Genomic DNA, 19639 nt, shown 5'->3' on the forward strand with positions numbered 1-19639 from the left:
AGCAACATGTGAAATGCAAATTAAAAACAATTTATCACAGCCATCATTTTGGCTAAAATTTTAAAATCCAGACCTGGAGAGTTGCGTAAAAATGAGACCTCTCATACACTACTGATGAGAGTCCAAACTGGCTTAAATCACTATAGAAATTAATATGGCAATACCCAGTAAAGTTTAAAAAAAAAAAACAACAAAACTCAGCAATCCCACTTTTTCAACACACGTCATAAGAATGCTTACTGCAGCATTGTTAGTAACAGCAAAAATTGAAAACAACCTAAATATCCAACCAGAGGAAACCAGAAAAACTGGATTTTTCTCACCTATGAAATACTATACAGCAGAGATGAACAAACTAAAGATACGTGTATGAACACAGGTAAAGCTAAGAACACATGAAAAGATGCTCGACATCACTAATCATTAGAGAAATGCAAATCAAAATCACAACGAGGTATCACCTCACACTGGACAGAGTGGCCATCATCAAAAAATCTAGAAACAATAATTGCTGAAGAGGGTGTGGAGAAAAGGGAACCCTCCTGCACTGTGGGTGGGAGTGTAAATTGATACACCCACTATGGAGAACAGTATGGAGGTTCCTTAAAAAACTGAAAATAGAGCTGCCATATGACCCAGCAATCCCACTACTGGGCATATACCCAGAGAACACCATAAGTCAAAAAGATACACGTACCACAATGTTCACTGAAGCATTAATTACAATAGCCAGGACATGGAAGCAATCTAAATGCCCATCAACAGATGAATGGATAAAAAGGTGTGGCACATATACACAATGGAATATTACTCAGCCCTAAAAAGGAATGAAATGGAGCTATTTGTAGTGAGGTGGATGGATCTAGAGTGTCATACAGAGTGATGTAAATCAGAAAGAGAAAAACAAATGCCATATGCTAATGCATATATATGGAATCTAGAAAAATGGTACTGATGAACCTACTGGCAGGGCAGGAATAGAGATGCAGACGTAGAGAATGGACTTGAGGACATGGGGTGGGAAGAGGAAGCTGGGATGTAGTGCGAGAGTAGCACTGACATATACACACTACCAAATGTAAAATAGATAGCTAGTGGGAAGCTGCTACAGAGCACAGCGAGGTCAGCCCGATGCTCTGTGAAGACCTAGAGGGGTGGGATAGGAAGGGTGCGAGGGAGGCTCAACAGGGAGGGGATGTGGGGATATATGTATATATACAGCTGATTCACTTTGTTGTACAGCAGAAACTAACACAATACTGTAAAGCAATTATACTCCAATAAAGATGGAAAAAAAATATAAATAAAAATCATTACTGAAAGAAAAAAGCAAGCTGCAAAATATGAACTACAGTATGCTATCTTCAATATAAAACTTATAACTCTATAAAAATGAAACTCCTATGGCATATGGATACACAAATATGTAATGAAAATACAATGAGGGGCTTCCCTGGTGGTGCAGTGGTTAAGAATCCGCCTGCCAATGCAGAGGACATGGGTTCAATCCCTGCTCCAGGAAGATCCCACATGCCACAGAGCAACTAAGCCCATGTGCGGAAAAAAAAAAAAAATACAATGAAAACATTAAAACATGAATGATGAAAGTAATCCAATTCATAAGTAATCTCTGGGACTGCAGGGAGGGGTACACCCCAGGCAGTCTCAAATGTATGAGAAATTTTATTTTTTAAAACAAACATACACACAAATAATTTTAAGATTTGATATATGTGAATGGAAAATATTCTGGACTTTGTAATAATATTCTCTATACTTGTCTATTTGAAATGCTTCATAATAAAAATATTTTTGAGAAAAATTAAACCAAAATATACCAATGTCAATTTTTTTTAAAAAGGAAATTTGTCAATTTTGAAGAATAACTTTTAAGCAATCACTAGAGACAGGGCCTTTCCTTTCCCATATACTCTTTATAGCAGTAACACCTTTTAGTCAATGAAATTACCTGCTGATGACCCCAGATGATACTGGGTTTCATGAATAAAGCCTGACTTAGGAAAAACCATAAACTTATAAAAGTATGCTGCTGAAGATCACCAAGATTAATATCACACCTTTCTTAAAACTTAACACAGGTTAACAGAGCGTTGTTTTTTTTTTGTTTGTTTGTTTGTTTTATGGCCACACTACTGCATGGCTTGCAAGATCACAGTTCTCCGATAAGGGATTGAACCCAGGCCCCGCTGCAGTGAAAGCACTGAGTCCTAACCACTGGACCGCCCAGGGAATTCCCAATAAAATTCTTTTAACAGGTTTTTCTTTCTTAATAGAGTGACTTCGTCATGCAAAACATGGCAAGCATGCAGAGGAAACATCCAGGGTTGTCACAAAAAAATAATGATGAAAAATGTGCTGGAATTAGATAGTGGTTGATGGGTTATACAACTGTGCATCTACCGAAAACTATGGAATTGTATACTTTAAAAGGGTCAATTTTATGGCATGTAACTTAGGTCTCAATAAAGCGGGTTTTTTTAAAGTAATGATGATTCTTCATTTAAAGTGGCATTCCAGCATCCCAACAAAGCTCTTATTTCTTCATTTTACTATAATCACTATAGTTCCTTGAAATCAGAAACTATTATTTGTCTACAGACACAGTACACTATAAAAAGACAAACACAAAACCTGCTACTTTCCAGCCCAAAACTGTTTCTCACAATATCATTTTAAAATCTTCATATTTTCATGCCTCAGTGGCAAGGAACAAGGGTTTCACCTGAGGCTCAAAGCTAGGCACAAACCTGTTCTTCTTCTGTAAAGGGTACAAGAGCCAATGGCGGCAGGGGCTCCTCCTGTAGGATAGGCAGAAATTCTTTATCCAGAAGGTCTGAAGGTATCTGTTTGACCAAACACATGACCATGAGATTAATGCTATCCCTCCAATTATAAGAAGATAAAACAAGAAAATATTCTTTGGTTTACCTGTTGCTGATCATTAAAAATATGGATTAAAGCTTATTCAGCCGCAATATTCTGAAGGGGTCAAACATTAAAAGACCCCAGTCACTCTCCCTGTCCTCCCATCAGACTACCGCTCTCAGATGTGATATATAACACTGACTCTGGTATTCCAGAGTGCACATTTAACTCAAAGCACAAGGTGGTAAGGAAAGTTTTACAAGCAACTGTATCTGTCCTTAGCAACCATCATTAAAATCTGATGCTTAATCCATTAATAAAATTAAAAACAAAGTATAGTTAAAAAATAGAAAACGTTATTTCTCATTAATCATATAATAAAAGTGTATTTTATACTGTTTGAGTTTTGATCATTTATAAGTAACACAAATGTGGTGTCACAGTTTAAAATTTTGTCCCCTCTCAAAATTTTATATTTAACTCAAAAGAAAAGATCAAGAGAAGCATCTGCCCTTCTCGCTCCTAACTTCTAACTGGAAAGAAGAATAAGAGACGCAGTAAAAAGTAGAAAAAAATTCTTCCTTTCTCAGCCGTCATGCTGGGATAGAAGTAGAGGTTAAGAGGAAATTAGTTAGACAAAGGATTAAGTCCTGACTACTCTTCTGTTTCTATGAAGCTTTCTACTCCTGTAATGAAATCTTAGGTCTTCTCTAAAAAATAAAGGGTACATAAGATTTAGAACAGCCTCTGTGAACTATTGCAGGTTTCAAAGCAGGAAAAAAGGTAGGGAGAAAAACCATGGCTATTTCATATATCAACACATAACTGTACATAATCTGAAATCTCATTCCTAATACTGCACTCTTCCTACTTTCTTACCTTGTTGTCTTTAAGGAAAAGTGCTAACATTTCTTCTCTGCCGTAACGATAGTCTGCTAATTTATACTTCGGCAATGCTGGAGAAAGAGGAGGGGATGTAATACTCCCACCACTGGACAGAGCTCGGAGCCTAAAATAGCAGACAGAATATAAGAATGAAGTGTCAAATATTCTGGCAGTAAGGACCTCTTATTTTCATATAATAGACTACAAAAATTTTCACTTTAGTTCTTTAAAAGAATAGAAAGAAAACCCATTATCTCGAGGTATCCAAGATTTTAGCTCTAATACAATCTGCAGTAATAGCTCACTAAGAAAACAGTTCATTGAGAAATAACTAGACAACCACATGGAAATTCCTTAACTTAGAAAGTATGGTGGCATGTCCCTGAGAAGCTTAGGGGGCGAGGAGGGGTGAGGAGTAACATATAAGACCTTTATATGTTACTTTTATGGTATATAAAAGTATATAATTTACTATATGTAAACTATAAAAGTAACATAATTAAAACAAAAGTGATATATCACCTTATACCCACTAGATTAATAAAAGTTAATAAATCTGACAATACCATTTGTCAGTAAGGATGTAAAACAATGCAAATTCTCAAGTAGTATTTGTGGGATTATAAACCAGAACAGCCACTTCAAAGAATGATTTGCTAATATTTAACAAAATATTTAACAAAGTATGCTACACAAAAGAAAAAGCAAAATACAGAAGCTTATAAAAAAGATGCTTTTATATATGCCTTCAATATTTCATAATTCACTTTTAATGAAAGCAATTAATGATCAGTGTAGAAAAATCTGAAAATGCAGTGAAAAAAGTAAAGTACAAGGAGAAAAAATATAAAAGCCAAATTTACTGCTAAGAAGCAAAAAGTAAAAATATATTTTGAGCTGATAACAGCAGTTCCCGTTAAGGAACAGAACTGGGAAAAGAAGAACATTTTAATTTTATAAGATGTTTTTATTTTAAAGGTGGCAGGGGAGAACCTCAGCAAAAGAAGGCAAGAGCAGGTTCCTTCTGCAGCACTGTGTCAAATAGCAAATGGGAAAACTACCATCAGGAGTAGCTGATTATCTGGGAGTGGCCCAAAATTCTCTAAAGTCATAGATAACAAGGGTAAAAGGGACTCAAATGCAGTAGTTTAGCTCAAAGGAAAATCCAACAGAAGCATTAAAATATATCCCCCAAAATGCTAAGCTTTATTGACAAAAAAAGGTTTGATTAAAAATTATACATTAAAAAGTATGAAGGCCAAGCACAGTAAATACTTGCACATTATTCAAAAATGGCAGAAAAAAATAGTATGTACATAGTAAATACACAAAATGTGTTTGCATGTAGAAAGCAATACAAAAAAAAAAGTATGCATTAGTAAAGTGAGAGAGACTATAGGGTTTTGGTTTTTATTTCAATGTTTGTATCTTCTCTTTCCACTTATTTTTTAATGTTTTATTAGGACAATCTTGAACATATATAAAAGTACCAAGAGACTATAACTGCCATGTACCCATCACCCAGTCCCCAATCCATCCTTCTCCTTCTACAGCACCATCTAACCATCCTTTAACATTGTTTTGAAGGAAATCTTTGGCTTTCAAGATTTTTGAGGGAAATTATTTTCAAGTTTTGAGAAAATCTTTTGAAGAAAAGTTACCATTTCATCTGTAAATATTTAAGAATGTTATCTCTAAAAGATAAGGATTTTTAAGTCTGGATTTTGCTGATTTTTATCCCTGTGATATAGTTTAACACATTTTTCTGTTCTCTGTATTTCACGTAAATTGGTGACTGGATGTAGAGATCTGATCAAACTTGGCAAGACTACTTTCACTTGGTGGTGTGTTATCCCATCAGGAGTCAGGTACTGCCTGGTTGGTTTTGCAAAGCTAAGCAGTCCCTGATGACCAAAGCTTAGATCTCTAAGTTCACTAAGGTTGCAAAGTGACTTTATTGTATCATTTCTTTTAGCTGGAGTAGTTCTACAAAGAGAAACTTCCCTCTTATACTACTTGGTATTATTACCTAATAGGATGTAGCTCATACAAGAAAGGAAGGAAAAAGTCTTCATTCTTCCTTTTCGTTTATTAATTTTCAAAATAATGACTTGGTTCACTAACATCCTCCAACAGCTAACAAATTATTTTTTATTAATGTATTTCAGTTCACTGCAATTATTCTCAACAATGAGCAAACTGTCTCATCTTTGCCCAGTGGGAGACGCTTCAGGTTGGCTCCCAAGTCCTTCTGACCCAACCCTAGTAGTCTTTAATAGCTTCTTTTCTATCTGGTATGTCAAATGTTCCAAAACCAGCTTATCTCTTGCCTCAGTCTTAGAAGCAACCATTTCACCAGGGAACCTGATCCTCTTTAGTAATACATATATAAACACCACAATCTGGGTGCTAGGAGTGTTCACTGCTACTGGGTTGGTCTTTTGTTTTCTTTTCAATTATTCTTGGACTCAGACGTCACTGAGTCCAACTTCTCTATCAGACTGGCTAAACAAGCCAGTAAGAAAACAACACACCCACAAAGGAGTGATCCAACCACTGCTGAAGGACCTTCCAGTGCAGTGGTTCACACCAAATTCATTTACCGTTGGGCTCTTTCCTGAAAAAGTGGAATAATACCCACTGAGAACTGAAGCTGGGAACGTGACACATACATTACCTCATTTAAGTTTCACAACAACCCTGATATAACAGATGAGAAAAACAAAGCCAAGGAGTTAAGCAATTTGCCCACAATCACAGCCAACAGAACAGAGTCCAAAACTAGGTTTTTATGACTAAAAAGAACAAAATCTTTTCAACAGTGAGGTCTCAAATTTTTATTTACATTAGCCAAGGTTTATTCTGTCAAAAGTTAATTTTTAAATATATATACATATATATAATTAGAAATTATTTTTAATTATCTTTCTTATACTGAGTCAACATGCTCCCCAAGAGTTTCTACCACTAGAGGGCACATCTAAGTGTTCTTCCAAGTGAAAATTATCCCGGTGTCTGCAGTTACTTCATCTCACCAGAGACTTTCCCTCTCCTCTCCCTGCCCAACATCCCTAACTTCATCTGCTCCTCACAAGGTTTCAAATCCACGCATCAACCCCAAGGGCTTCCCATGCCTGTGAACTGAACACTTCTTATAGGCCCAGACCTAAAGAGTAATGCGACCAGAATGCATACTCAAGAGACTCCTCCAGCTACTGTGAAAAGAGCAGACCAAGGCAAGCTGAGAGTAATTCAAACTAGAAGACAGTAGCCTGAATCAGGATAATAGTTGTGCTCTACTCAATAATTAACAAATCCTACCCCAAGTCCTCCTTCATCTACAGATATTTGGAAAAGCTAAAACATATTTGGAAAATGTCCTCCCCTAAAAATCCACCAGTGATCTTTAGCTCCTCTAGGATCTTTCTCCATACAACCCTCTCTTCTAGAAATTCAACCCTTCCCTACTGGCTTTCCCCTCATCTCTAAATACACCTAACAGTGATTTGTTTAAAACTCCTCTAATCGGCATCCCCCACTAGCTATGCAGCACTGGTCATCTTTTCTCTTTATTTCAGAGACATCTCCACATCCTCACTTCCCAATCACTTCAAAATCCAATGCAACTGGCTTCTTCTCTACCACTCCACTGCTCTAGAAAAGTTCAATAACCTCAACACTAGGCCCAAGTGAGATTTTGCTGCTCTTATCATCTTTATCTTCCTGGCAATACGGGGATCTGTTTAACACAGGAAGCCCAGCACTACTCCTAGTAGTGCTAGTAGTAACTGATAGGTAGCAGCAGCAGGGCCTTCTAAAACCCCTCAATACCCCACAATCCTCACTTGTTAATTGTTGTCCAAAATTCAAATTTCAGCTGATAAAAGTAATTTAGAATGTCAATGTAGATGTGTGAAGACATATGAATCAAAAAGCACTTCTGTGTAAGTTCACAACTCTCAATTCCAGCTCTGAACTCTCCCCTAGAGAGTAAGGTTTTCTTATTCAACCACTCACAGTCCTTCAAGTTTACCATACCCAAAACCTTACTCATCAGTTTATTCATCCCAACCTCCTCCATCACCTGTATTCCCAAAGGAAAGTAAGGACACCACCATCCTCTTAGCCACTGGATTAAGAGTCTGGGAATCATCCTTAACTCCTCACCTTCTAGCCATCTCCCATAACCAATTACCACGTCCCACCAGTTTTAAATCCTCTCTCTCTCAAACCATCCTCTGGATCAAGTAAACCATTATTGTTCACATTTTTATTTCTTACCTCAACTGCTGCAACAGCATCCTAAACGATTTAACTAGTTATAGTCCATCCTCCATACTACTACCAGTTATTTATTTTAAATGCAAATCTGAATAAAACGCTCCCTTGCTTAACAATTCTTCATTTGCACACAATAATCAAATAAAATCCAAAGCTTCTTAACATAGAAGGGCCATCTGCAAGCTCTTCTCTCACACTTCACATTAAAGGTAAACTTCTTGGAATTCCCCCCTTAAACCTACAGTTTCCTATCCCCTTGTCTTTACACACACTCTTTCTGCTGTCTGGAATATTTTTTCTAACCTAATATTTTTTTCACCTGGGCTGCGGTGGGGACTGCCCAGAAGCAGAAAGGTTAAGTGAAAAGGAGGAAAGGAAAAGAGAGAATGAGGAAGATGAAGAGCTGGAAAGAGAGTGGTAGGAGGGAAAGGAGAGAGGTCTAGATCCTCAGGGCCCTGGCTACACACGACTACCTGCCCAATGTTCATGGAACTAATTAGCTAGTGGAAGAAAAAGCTGATAAACAGTCATACAAATAGAGAGCTAGTGAAGGATTTTGGAGAAAACTTGATCCAATCTACATTTTAATATTACTCTGGCCACAGTGGGGAGAGCAATTAGAAGAAAAAAATGGAAGCCAGGAAACATCAGAAGGCCACTCCTTATAGTTTATGTCAGAGATGATGGTGGCTTACACTAGGCTGGAGGCAGTGAAGATGGAGAGAAATGAATGGATTCAACAGATATTTTGGAGGTAGAATTGACACAACATTGTGATGGACTAGACATAGGGATACAGAAGTAAAAGAAAATACATAGGATAACTCCAAGACTTCTGGCTTGAGCAAATGGGCACACTGTGGTATTAAGATGGAATAAAAAAAGAAATTTAAAAGGGCAAAATTCATGAGCTCAGTTTTGGAAAACTGTGAAGGATTAGATGCCTATAGGTATCAAATGAGCAGCTGAATATCCTGTACTGGCATTATACTACCTTTACAGCACTGACATTACCGTGAAATTATTTAGTGTCAGTTCCCCCACTAAATAAATATTTCAAAAGTAAGTACCATGTCCTTTATCTTTGTTGCCTCAGCACCTAGCCCAAGACATAAAACATACGAGGCACTTGATAAAATGTTTTCTAAACAACTCAATATTCTCTTCTAAAATACACCCTAGGATAACATCTAATTTACTATTCCTTCAGATGGTAGTTATCTTTTACCCTTTTTGAAAACCGGGACTGTTAATGAATTCTATCGTCTAGAACATCTCTCATTTTCTCCACAATTCCACAAAGATCATGAATAGTAACCTAGCAATCTCAGGTCTGACATCTCTTGCCCTCACGTCCCCCACCCTAAGACTTGAATCATTCTACATTTACTAAGTGCCTACAATAGCTAAATAAACAATGGGCTTACTAAAATGAGAAATACAGTGCTTTTCTTAACAGAATTAGTTGTCTTCCAAATAAGGTAAACACTTATAAAGAGGCACAGCAAAAGGTCATAACTACTTTAATATAGGTCTAAACAAAGTGCTTTGGGAAAAACAGAAGTGCCTCATTCATTTTGCAGGGAAAAACCTGGGAAAACTTCCTCAAGGCCATGGACACGAGACAGAAGAAACCCCAAACAAGGTTCCTGGGCTCCTTCCCCATAAAGCCAGGTAACTGTCTGCAATTATTCATTCCCCTATAATAAACTCCTCCATTATCCAGACTTATCTGAGTAGATTTGGAATGCTCAAAATTAAAAAAAAAATAAAAAAATAAAATCCCAAAATAAAGCAAGTTATAATTAGTTTTCCTTTTTTAAAATGTTCTGAAGTATACAATTATTTGCAAAGAAAAAAGAATAGGAGGACACCAACCAAAATATTAACAATGGTTCTTTGAGTGGTAGGATTAAGGAAAAATTAGATCTTTTCTTTTTCCTTTTGTACTATTGCTTCCTCCAAGGTTTTCTGGAATGAGCATAAATTATTTTGTTACTGAGACTAACAACAAAAAATTCTTTAAAAACCTAAATCTACCAGATTTAGAACTAAAAAAAATTTTTTTTTCTTCAAGGTAGTACTTTGTGTTCTGTCAAGAGTGAAGTAAACAGGCAGGGGATGGGAATTAAATTCATACAATCCTTCTTGTGGTCAGCCTGTCCATATATCATCCAAAGCCTTAAAAATTAAACTTTTGATTCAATAATTCCACTTCCAAGATATTACTCCAAAGGAAATAATCAGCAACACAAACAGAACTGTTCAAGGATGTGTATACATAGTGACAATAGCAAAACATTAAAAACAACTTTACTTTCCAACAATTCACTCATTCATTTACAAATATTTATTGAGTACCTACTATGTGCCAGACACTGGAGATACAGCAATGAACAAACTGGACAAAAATCGAGACCAAAGTACTTGCCCTCAAAGGAGCGCACAGTCTAGTAGGGTGGAGGATGGGGTATAAATAATAAAAAAAATAAGTAAAATATTTGGCATGTTATATTTTGATATAGATGAAGAAAAAATTAAACAGGGAAGGGAGACGGGGGGAGCTATACAGATGGTCAGAAAACGTTTAAGGGGGTACACTTGAGTAAAGACTTAAAATGACTCTTTGTTTTATACCTAAAATATGACCTACTCCTCCATTAAATCTATCACACTCTTTTTAAAACTGCATTGGTAATTATGTAATACATCTCCTTATCCTAAATATAAAGATAAGCTAAGGCCAAATGATTCTACCAGACCTACCTTTAAAAGGCCATGTTTATAGTCATTCACGGTCTGTCCCTATCACAATTTTCAATGCTCTCCCATCTTCACTACTGCCAAATCTCTTCATTTTATACATCTCTTACTGAACATTATGTTTTACATCATTATAAAAATGATGATCTTAGTAAAAGGAACACAGTATCACTAAATGTTTCTGTATGGTTTAGAGTTACACACCAATTCAGTGTAATCACTCTAAATTTTGATGCTCAAGTTATTCTGGACACAGCTCCTTACCTCAAGTTTCACAATGAATGTAATGTTACATGCAGAAAAAACACAGCAGCAGTCTCTATTCATACTGCAGCTTTCTAGATCAGGGTTACCTGAACTACTTAAGGGTCTCATATATTCCCTTTGCCAGAAGAAATTTTGATAGATGCTGCAAAGAAGGCAGTATGCCTACTTAGACCTTCACTCCTCAGTTTATCAGCATTTCAGATGACTAAGAGAAGGCTCCTAAACTAACGCCTGCAGGGTAACAGAGGTAACAACTAGGTAAAGCTACTGCTTACTCATGGCACTGGTAACTTCCCTCTGCTAAAGTTACCTCAATTCAAATTTTGTGTAAAACACTGGGCTGATCAAACAAAACCCCATCAAACAAAACTTCAGAGTACCAATGAAAAAGATGTGTAAGACACTAGTGATAGACTTTGGGAACCCATGGTTTAGGACAATGGCCAGCAAATTTTTTTCTATAAATGGCCAGAGAGTAAATATTTAAGCTTTTGAGCCAGATGGCCTCTGTTGTAACTACTCAACCTTGCCACCATAGTGTGAAAGCAGCCAGATAACATGTAAATAAATGAATGTGGCTGTGTTTCAATAAAACTTTATAGTCCCATGGCCATGGTTTGTCAACCCATTTAGCATCAAGTTAAATGTGGAATGACTTCAGAATATCACCAGGAGTGGGTTTTTCTCCTTTTGTTTTAGCTAAATTCCTGGTACTATCTCTCTTTGTTATCTCTTAATAGATAGATACTGGAAGAAAAAAAAAAAACTTCCTTAAATTAGCTGACAATTTTAATCAAATTTTTACAAAGAAAGAGACATGAGAGTATATAAATACAAAAGAGCAGCAGTTACAAATTCTAGATGAAGGCAGAAAAGCTGCACACAAAATGGTTTACAAAGTGAGCTATAAGAATTTAAAGCCACTCAGTAAGATGTGAATAAAGTTTCAGCTACAAGAATGTCCACCAAAAATATTTTTATAATAATGAAAAACTGAGAACAGCTTATATATGCTACACCTGGAAAACTAGTTAAATAAATGATGGTACATCCATACAATGCAACCATTTAAGATAATACAAAATATTCATGGATAAAAAGATATTTTTGATATGGTTTTTTTTTAAATGCAGGTTACAAAACTGAATGTACAGTATGATCCCATTTTTGTGAAAATGCACATTTACACAAAGAAGCATACATAATACCATCTAGAAAGATACACCAACCTATTTACAGTGGTTACCATGGATAGTGAAATTATGGTGATTATAACTTCTTCTGGATTACTTGTAATTTCTACCTTTTCTAGAAGTATATACTGATTTGGTAATAAGAAAATTACTTTTAAAATATAAAATAAGAACTAAAACAGGCACAGAATTATTTAGGTCAACCTTTCCAAAATAATTCCCAAAGTATGTAAGTTGCATCAGTTCTTAGAACTTCAAATAGTGATTTCTCCTCAGTCTCCAAATGCCAGCTATAAGGGCCAAGAAAATTTAGGCATTACATGTAAAAAGAAATGTATACAATAAGGTAAGTTAATAAGAGTCCCCAAAGAGGGAGTTACTACAGGAAGTCTGGATCATTTATCAAACCACCACCACCTAAACAATCAGAAATATTTAAGACTATTCCAATTTATCTAATTTATATACTGCCTCTGGTTCAAGGTTTGAATGGAAAAAGCAACTATCATTATTCACACCACTGACGAGAGGATCTTCAATCATCAGCTCTGGGGGGAAAGGAAGGGGGGGGGAAGTCACACTACAACGTGATGGATCTCAAAATTCCATGAGAATTCCATATTCCGGGTCCAAACATATCTGTAAGAGACTCAAAGGTCGATTAATTGTTATCATGGCAAATACTAACCCGATCCTAGATGGGCTTTTAATAGCCAGTATAATTCTGGATCACCTGCCTAGCCCATGGATAAAATAAAACTCAAAAAATAATTCACTAAAAGCTATTTTTTCAAATGAGTCTATGAATAGCACTCACAAAACAACATGGTAGCAGAAAACACATACACATAAAAATGTTACAATTACATAAAATTATATATGCACCTAGATAAGGGCTCAAAAACAAAGTAAATAATTTGCTAGGATGGTGGGACTGTGGGGAGTTTTAAATCCATTATCATTACAAAATCAAAACAGGAAGATTTTTTAATAAAGTCACTAACCAAATATAATTTATTACTAGATTGGCTATATTGTTTTCAACTAGGCACATAAAGCAAAGTCTCAAAAACAGGCACATTTTATAAACCCCCCAACACCTGCACAAATACCTTACTACTGTACTAGTCATCCAATATCGAACAGGATGAGATTTTGAGAACTCACCATTCAGGCCCGAAGTTCAGCGTCTGCGTTTCCGCTGCCATTCTTTTCTGTATGTTTACAATAGATTTTTATATGTGGAGAAACCTGTTAAAGAGAAAAATATCTCCATACAGTTGGTCAAGATTCAATGCAGAATTCCAGTCCAGAAAGTATGGTTAGGGAGTGTGTTTTGCTTGTGCTCCTCTCAACCAGTCACCAGAATGGTCTTTTAATCCCTATTTACAACAATATAGCAGGCAAAGTAAAACGAATAAATCCACCTTTACGTTCCAATTCACCACCTTTTTATGTTTACATGGGGAAAGGAGGCATGGTATAAGATGACGCTGGTGAGATATATGGTAGCAGACCATGCAGGGCACTGGGGACCAAATTAAGTATTTCCTTTTTTAGCCTTTGAGCAATGGAGGGAATGAAGGGTAACAGATTTACATTTTAATTTTGTATTACTCCCTTGTAATGGCTCTCCCATCACCATGAGGTGTATCAAAGATTCTCCTTACCTATCTCACAGCTTCCACCACAACTCTCCCCACTTTCTGCTTAGCACTTTACACTCCAGTGATCCGTTAAAACTTGGACCATCAAGTTAATAATAATAAGCTAATCAAGTTCACGAGTGATCTTTCAAGAGCAATTTCAAGATACCAGATTTTAAACCGAAAAGTTAGACAGGGAAAGACAAATACTGTATATCACTTATATGTGGAATCTTTAAAAAGCCAAACTCATAGAAACAGAGAGCAGAGTAGTGGTTACCAGGGGCTGGGGGAAATTGGGAGATACTGGTCAAAGGTACAAACTCGTTATAAGATTAACAAGTTCTGGGGATCTAAAGTACAGCATGGTGATTATAGCTAATAATACTGTATTATATACGTGAAAGTTACTGAGAGCAGATTTTAAATGTTCCCACAAAAAAAGAAATGGTAATTATGTGATAAGATGGAGGTATTAGCTAATGCTATGGTGGTAATCATTTTGCAATATATAAATGTATCAAATCAACACACCTTAAACCTTAAACCAACACAATCATGTCAATTATATCTCAAGCTAAAAAAAAAAAAGGACATGAGTTTAGAAAACAGAAAATACTATAAATAGTGTAAACATACTGTAAATATCTCCAAGATATATCACATCACCCTGACTGTTGCTGTTTAAAAGATCTAAAAACAATAAACTAGAAATTGGTCTAAAACACAGAAAGGGGAAAGTAAAAATGTGCTAATGTCCATAATCAACTATTTATCTGCCCTCTTCCTGGAAGGAATTTCTGGCCCTATGTCAACCATGTGAGTTCCAAGGAGATTCCCATGTTCCTACTTAACCCTGATCACCTTTTGCCTGGCCAGACAAGCGTGCACCACAGACTCAAGCTGAGATCAACTTAGTGCCCTCCCCACCTCAGAAGCAACTGATGATTCCAAAAAAACATAAGGCATATAGTTTTTCACACTTTAAACTTTCAGAAACTGGAAGAGCATCTTAATCAGTGCCATGCTACAAGTGCTACTGGCCCACAATGGAAGTTGTGTCACAGCTGTCACTGTCTGCACAAGGATAAGGGTAAAACTTGGTAGAGATGCTCATTACTGTCATCCTTTCAATTGTGTTGTTCCTAGTACCCGATTTTAAGTGCTGTTTAAAACACCATCAAAAAGACCATGCTATGACTCTAAATTAAAACGTATTGTGTAAAAGAAAAGAAAGCAGATACAGTAATAGGATATTAGTGAAATAACTCTTCATCACTGGAGGAATGATTTCAAGAACAGAACCTGAGAAAGGGAAAAAAACCACAGGAAGATAAGCTTGTTGCGGTTTGCTAGTGAGACTTGACACTGCCCGATCCACGTGGCCACATGCAGCAGCCCAGAGGTATTTAAAGGAGGAAAAATTAAACAGCTTAGACGGCTTTTAAAAACTTCGTCAGCACCAAATCACTGAATTTTAAATCAAGGAGAGAATAATGGAGCACTCTCTTAAGAAATGTTTCATCACCAATACCCTTAACGACATGACACTACACTGGTGGGGAGAAGGGGGAAGGACACTTTTACAATCCTACGCTGCTCACGATTTAGAAGAGTCAGACTTAATGCATAGAAAGCTGAAGAATACCTTAACCAATTTATTTCACTTCTATTTTCCTTTTAGTATATGCACAAAATATATACTATATAATAAAAATCTATTAGACTTATTTGCTTTAAAAATATAAAATAAAAAGTCCAAGTAATTAAAAAACTGTGCTAGCATTTACTTGGCAGTATGATTTGTTCCTTAGTAATATACAAAATGAAGAATTTCATAACTGATGCACATTAGGTTCAATTAAATTATGGTACATCCCAAGTGAAATCACTTGTCAAGGCAGTGATGATGACCAAACATCAGGTAAGGTGCCCACTGTAGATTAAGACAAGTATCCTGGGGCTTCCCTGGAGGCACAGTGGTTAAGAATCCGCCTGCCAAAGCAGGGGACATGGGTTCGATCCTTGGTCCAAGAAGATCGCACATGCTGAGGAGCAACTAAGCCCATGGGCCACAACTACTGAGCCCACATGCCACAACTACTGAGGCCCAAGTGCCTAGAGCCCATGCTCTGCAACAAAAGAAGCCACCGAAATGAGAAGCCCGTGCACCACGACAAAGAGTAGCTCCCACTCACTGCAACTAGAGAGAGCCCATGAGCAGCAATGAAGACCCAACACAGCCAATAAGTAAAATAAATAACTTTTTTTTTTTTTTTTTAAAAGGCAAGTATCCTGCTTACAAATCAGCTGTGTAACCTTATTTAGCATAAATCAATTCAGTGTGCTTGAAAAAAGTACATGGACCTTCCTGGCTAACAACTGTAGAAACTACAACTGTAAGATTTTATTGTAATACAAAACATCTTGAAGGAGTGTTTTTCCCACCATTTTAAACCCCACCTAGCCAAATGTTTTATATTCAAACCCTATGGGACTTTGACCACTGGCAAACAGCTCTAAATTAATAAAGCAAGTCAAGATTTGAACCACACTAAATTTATAAGGTAAGTGACTCTCAATTAAAAACTGAATTACCTGTGATATTTGTGAAAATACTAAAATTATTCTTAGAGATTTTTCTTTTCCCCTTTAAATTACTACCACAAGGTTCCACAGGTCATGGAAATACAAACTCCAGGGGCGCCATTACCATGAAGGATGCAAATGGAGCCCACAGAGTGTGCTGTGCAGGCACTGGTCTCGAGTTACAGAAGCCCCGGACTCAGGCAACATCTAAAGAAGACAGAGCAAGGTAATCTTGTTCCAGTCCTCTTTATCACTCATTCCACCTATAAACCTTTAGGAAGAGTCAAAATAACCATACAGCAAAAACATTATAAGCTCAGAAGTTTTTTTAATGCCTTGAGCTAGGAGCCTAACTACCATTTACAACATGGTTTCCATAAGATTACTTCCAACCGTAAAGTTTTCTGGAGAACTCTAAAGAACCTAGAATAGTAATCCAAACAATTTAATTACCAACTAAAGAGACCTACATTACACAGAATGGTGTTCTGCTCATTCTCCTTTATGAATTAAAGCAGGAAATCTATGAGCTATGACTGTTGAAGAAATCTAAACATGTAAAGTACTATAACTTCTAATTCCCCACTCCAGACTGCTCCTTCCAAATCAATTTAAATGAGCCCAGTTCTAATGTGCTTATTTATATGCACTGGAGGGACTGTCTTACACAATGTCTCTGAATTATAAATTATTTGGAATGGAAAGTGGGACTTATTTCTCAATTGCCCCTTCTAAGGATGCAGTAAGGTATCGAAATGAGGATAGGCTTTGTCACCATTTAAACCACACCAAGCTAAATGTTGTCAACTCAAACCCCCAGCAGACTCGTGACCATTAGTAAATAGCTCTGAATTTTTATAGCAAATCAGGATCTGAACCAGACTCTGGAAGCTGTGCTCCCACCCATGCTCTTCTGCCTCTCTAGATTGCCTTTTCTTGAAACTATTTCCTTCCTTTTCCTCCATGACCAGCACTATACTGATATATTTTTCTTATCTTCACTTCCTTCCTATTTGGTCACTATTCCCCAAAAGTTTCTCTTCTTTTCTAACTTCCCTCAGTGTACCCATGGCTTATTTAACTATAAATTCTGTTTCGATATTATCTTGAATCTTATTTACAATGGTGTTCTCTACTAACACTTCAGGTAGAACTCTGCCTACTAAATCATGCAGGATTTAACATAGGACACACAGTGGGAGTGTTATTACAGCAAGCACAATGAAAAATTCTTCCACAAATTTCTAAACTGTCCCCCACCCCTACTGTGAATTACAGATTTGATTTTTTTCTCCCATGACCTATGTGGCTTTCCAGCAGCCCGCTCCTCCTGGATATGTATCTTACCGATAACTGATCAAGGTACCACTGTTTTCACAGTTCACTGCTCTGCCAGGCTCCAAAACCTAGAGTCATCTGAAACTCCTCCCTCTTCTCTATCCCTCATATCCAATCATTTTGCCTGAAATTTGGTCAATTCCTCCTTCAAGATTCCTTCCGCATTCTCTTTTCATTGTAGCCAAACATTTGTTAACTCGTGTCTGGATTATTACAATAAAATTTCTAACCTTCTTCCCTGACTCTGCCTCTAACTACATCCAATGAGATTGATCTTTCTAAAATACTGCTCTAGTCATGCCTACCCTTGATTATAACAGTCACTAAACCTACTGTGTATGGTCAAAGCTCCTCATGTTTAGGTTCCCATCAATATGACAATCTGTACCTTCTCAACTCAATTTCCCACTGTTTCACTTCCAAACTCAAAGCCAAATGATAACTTCCTACTTCTCTATTGCATTCTGCTTCTGTGGTTCTGGCTCATGCCATTTCCTTACCCAGAAGGCCCACCCTCCTCTTTTACGGTGGCTTATACAAAACCAAAGATCCATTCAAATAAACACTTCATAAAATATTTCCCAAAGTAGAAGGAAAATCTAAACAAATGATGCAGAAATGGAATGGAATCTATAACATGCAATACTGGACGTGGGATGCTGCTTGAATCTGCATAGAAAAGCTTTAAAGAAAAGAGAAAATGGAAAAAAAAACAAATTTGGGAGGAAGGACATACTGTTTTGGACAAAATGAATGTGAGGTGCCTGAGGAGCCATCCAAAAGACCATAATATGCATACACCTTGAACTCCAGTGTAGAGTCAGGATGAGAGACATAGATTTGGAAGTAAATCTACAGAACTGTAACCAAAAATTGAATGAAACTATCCCAAAGCAGAAATCAAGAAGGGACAAGCTCAAGGGACAAGCACAAAGCCTCAGCACACACTGTGCAGGAGGATATGGGAAGGAAAAGAAGACTATGTAGTTAGGTATCTCTAGCTCTAACCTTTCACCTGAAGTCAAATTCATTGACTCTAGCTTTCTCCACATTCCTTTATCTACAGCAGAAAGCAGAAAGAGCCAGGTTCTTTGGAGAGATTACCCATTTGCTCAACAATGCTAAAAAACTAAAGTGAAGTTTGGTAAAGTAATGGCCATATCACAGATGTCTTTGTGTTTTTACATCTCAAGAGCAATGGAAGGCTATGAAAAGATTTAGGCAAGAAAGTGTCCAGGATGAAATCTGTACTTTAGGAAGATCATTCAGGATGCCAGGAGGAGAATGAATCGTCAAGAGCCTGAAGAGAAAGGAGGAGCATTAGAAATCCAACAGACCGTATGGATCTACATACCAGTAGAGAAGAGAGCACAATAATAATAACTATATTCACTGACATGAAAAAATGTCAACAATATATTAAGACAGGTTATAGAATACAGAGAATATAATTATATTCAACATACTTTAAAATACATTCTTAATGGGTACATACAGATATGCCCCCAGATGTTAATATTTACTTCTGAATGGTGGAATTATGAGTAATTCTTTTCCTGTTAAGTTACTAATTTGTGTTAACAACAAAGATAGCACTGGCAAAAAAAAAAAAAAGTTAATGGAAGAATTCAGACATTTCAAATATTGGAGTCAAAAAAGAGAAAGCCTGAAAAGTCTTCATTGATTCCCACAATGAAATCATCGGTGACTTGAAGAGTGCACTTATACAAGTGTGGTGAGGGACAGAGCCAGATTTCAGTGGTTGGGAGGTGAGGAAAGGAAGACTACAAA

General features: G+C 36.7%; 1 protein-coding gene across 9 annotated transcripts in view; it reads right to left on the minus strand.

The window, feature by feature from the left end:
- Positions 1–19639, minus strand: part of GIGYF2 (GRB10 interacting GYF protein 2) — a 143129-nt gene that overhangs the window by 105625 nt on the left and 17865 nt on the right. For 7 of the 9 annotated variants that reach the window (XR_009055005.1, XM_057744115.1, XM_057744117.1 and 4 more), the window contains 3 exons: positions 13443–13526; positions 3766–3895; positions 2769–2864 (listed from right to left, as the gene is read on the minus strand). Coding sequence is in view for 7 of the 9 variants with exons in the window: in XM_057744115.1 (XP_057600098.1) it covers positions 2769–2864; positions 3766–3895; positions 13443–13483 (267 nt within the window). In the remaining 2 variants the exon portion in view is untranslated. Of the gene's footprint in view, positions 1–2768; positions 2865–3765; positions 3896–13442; positions 13527–19639 lie in introns of those variants that run through there. The other 2 variants (XM_057744119.1, XM_057744121.1) reach the window with 2 other exon arrangements.

This window comes from Hippopotamus amphibius, chromosome 8 (assembly GCF_030028045.1).
Source record: "Hippopotamus amphibius kiboko isolate mHipAmp2 chromosome 8, mHipAmp2.hap2, whole genome shotgun sequence".
NCBI classification, from domain to species: domain Eukaryota; kingdom Metazoa; phylum Chordata; class Mammalia; order Artiodactyla; family Hippopotamidae; genus Hippopotamus; species Hippopotamus amphibius.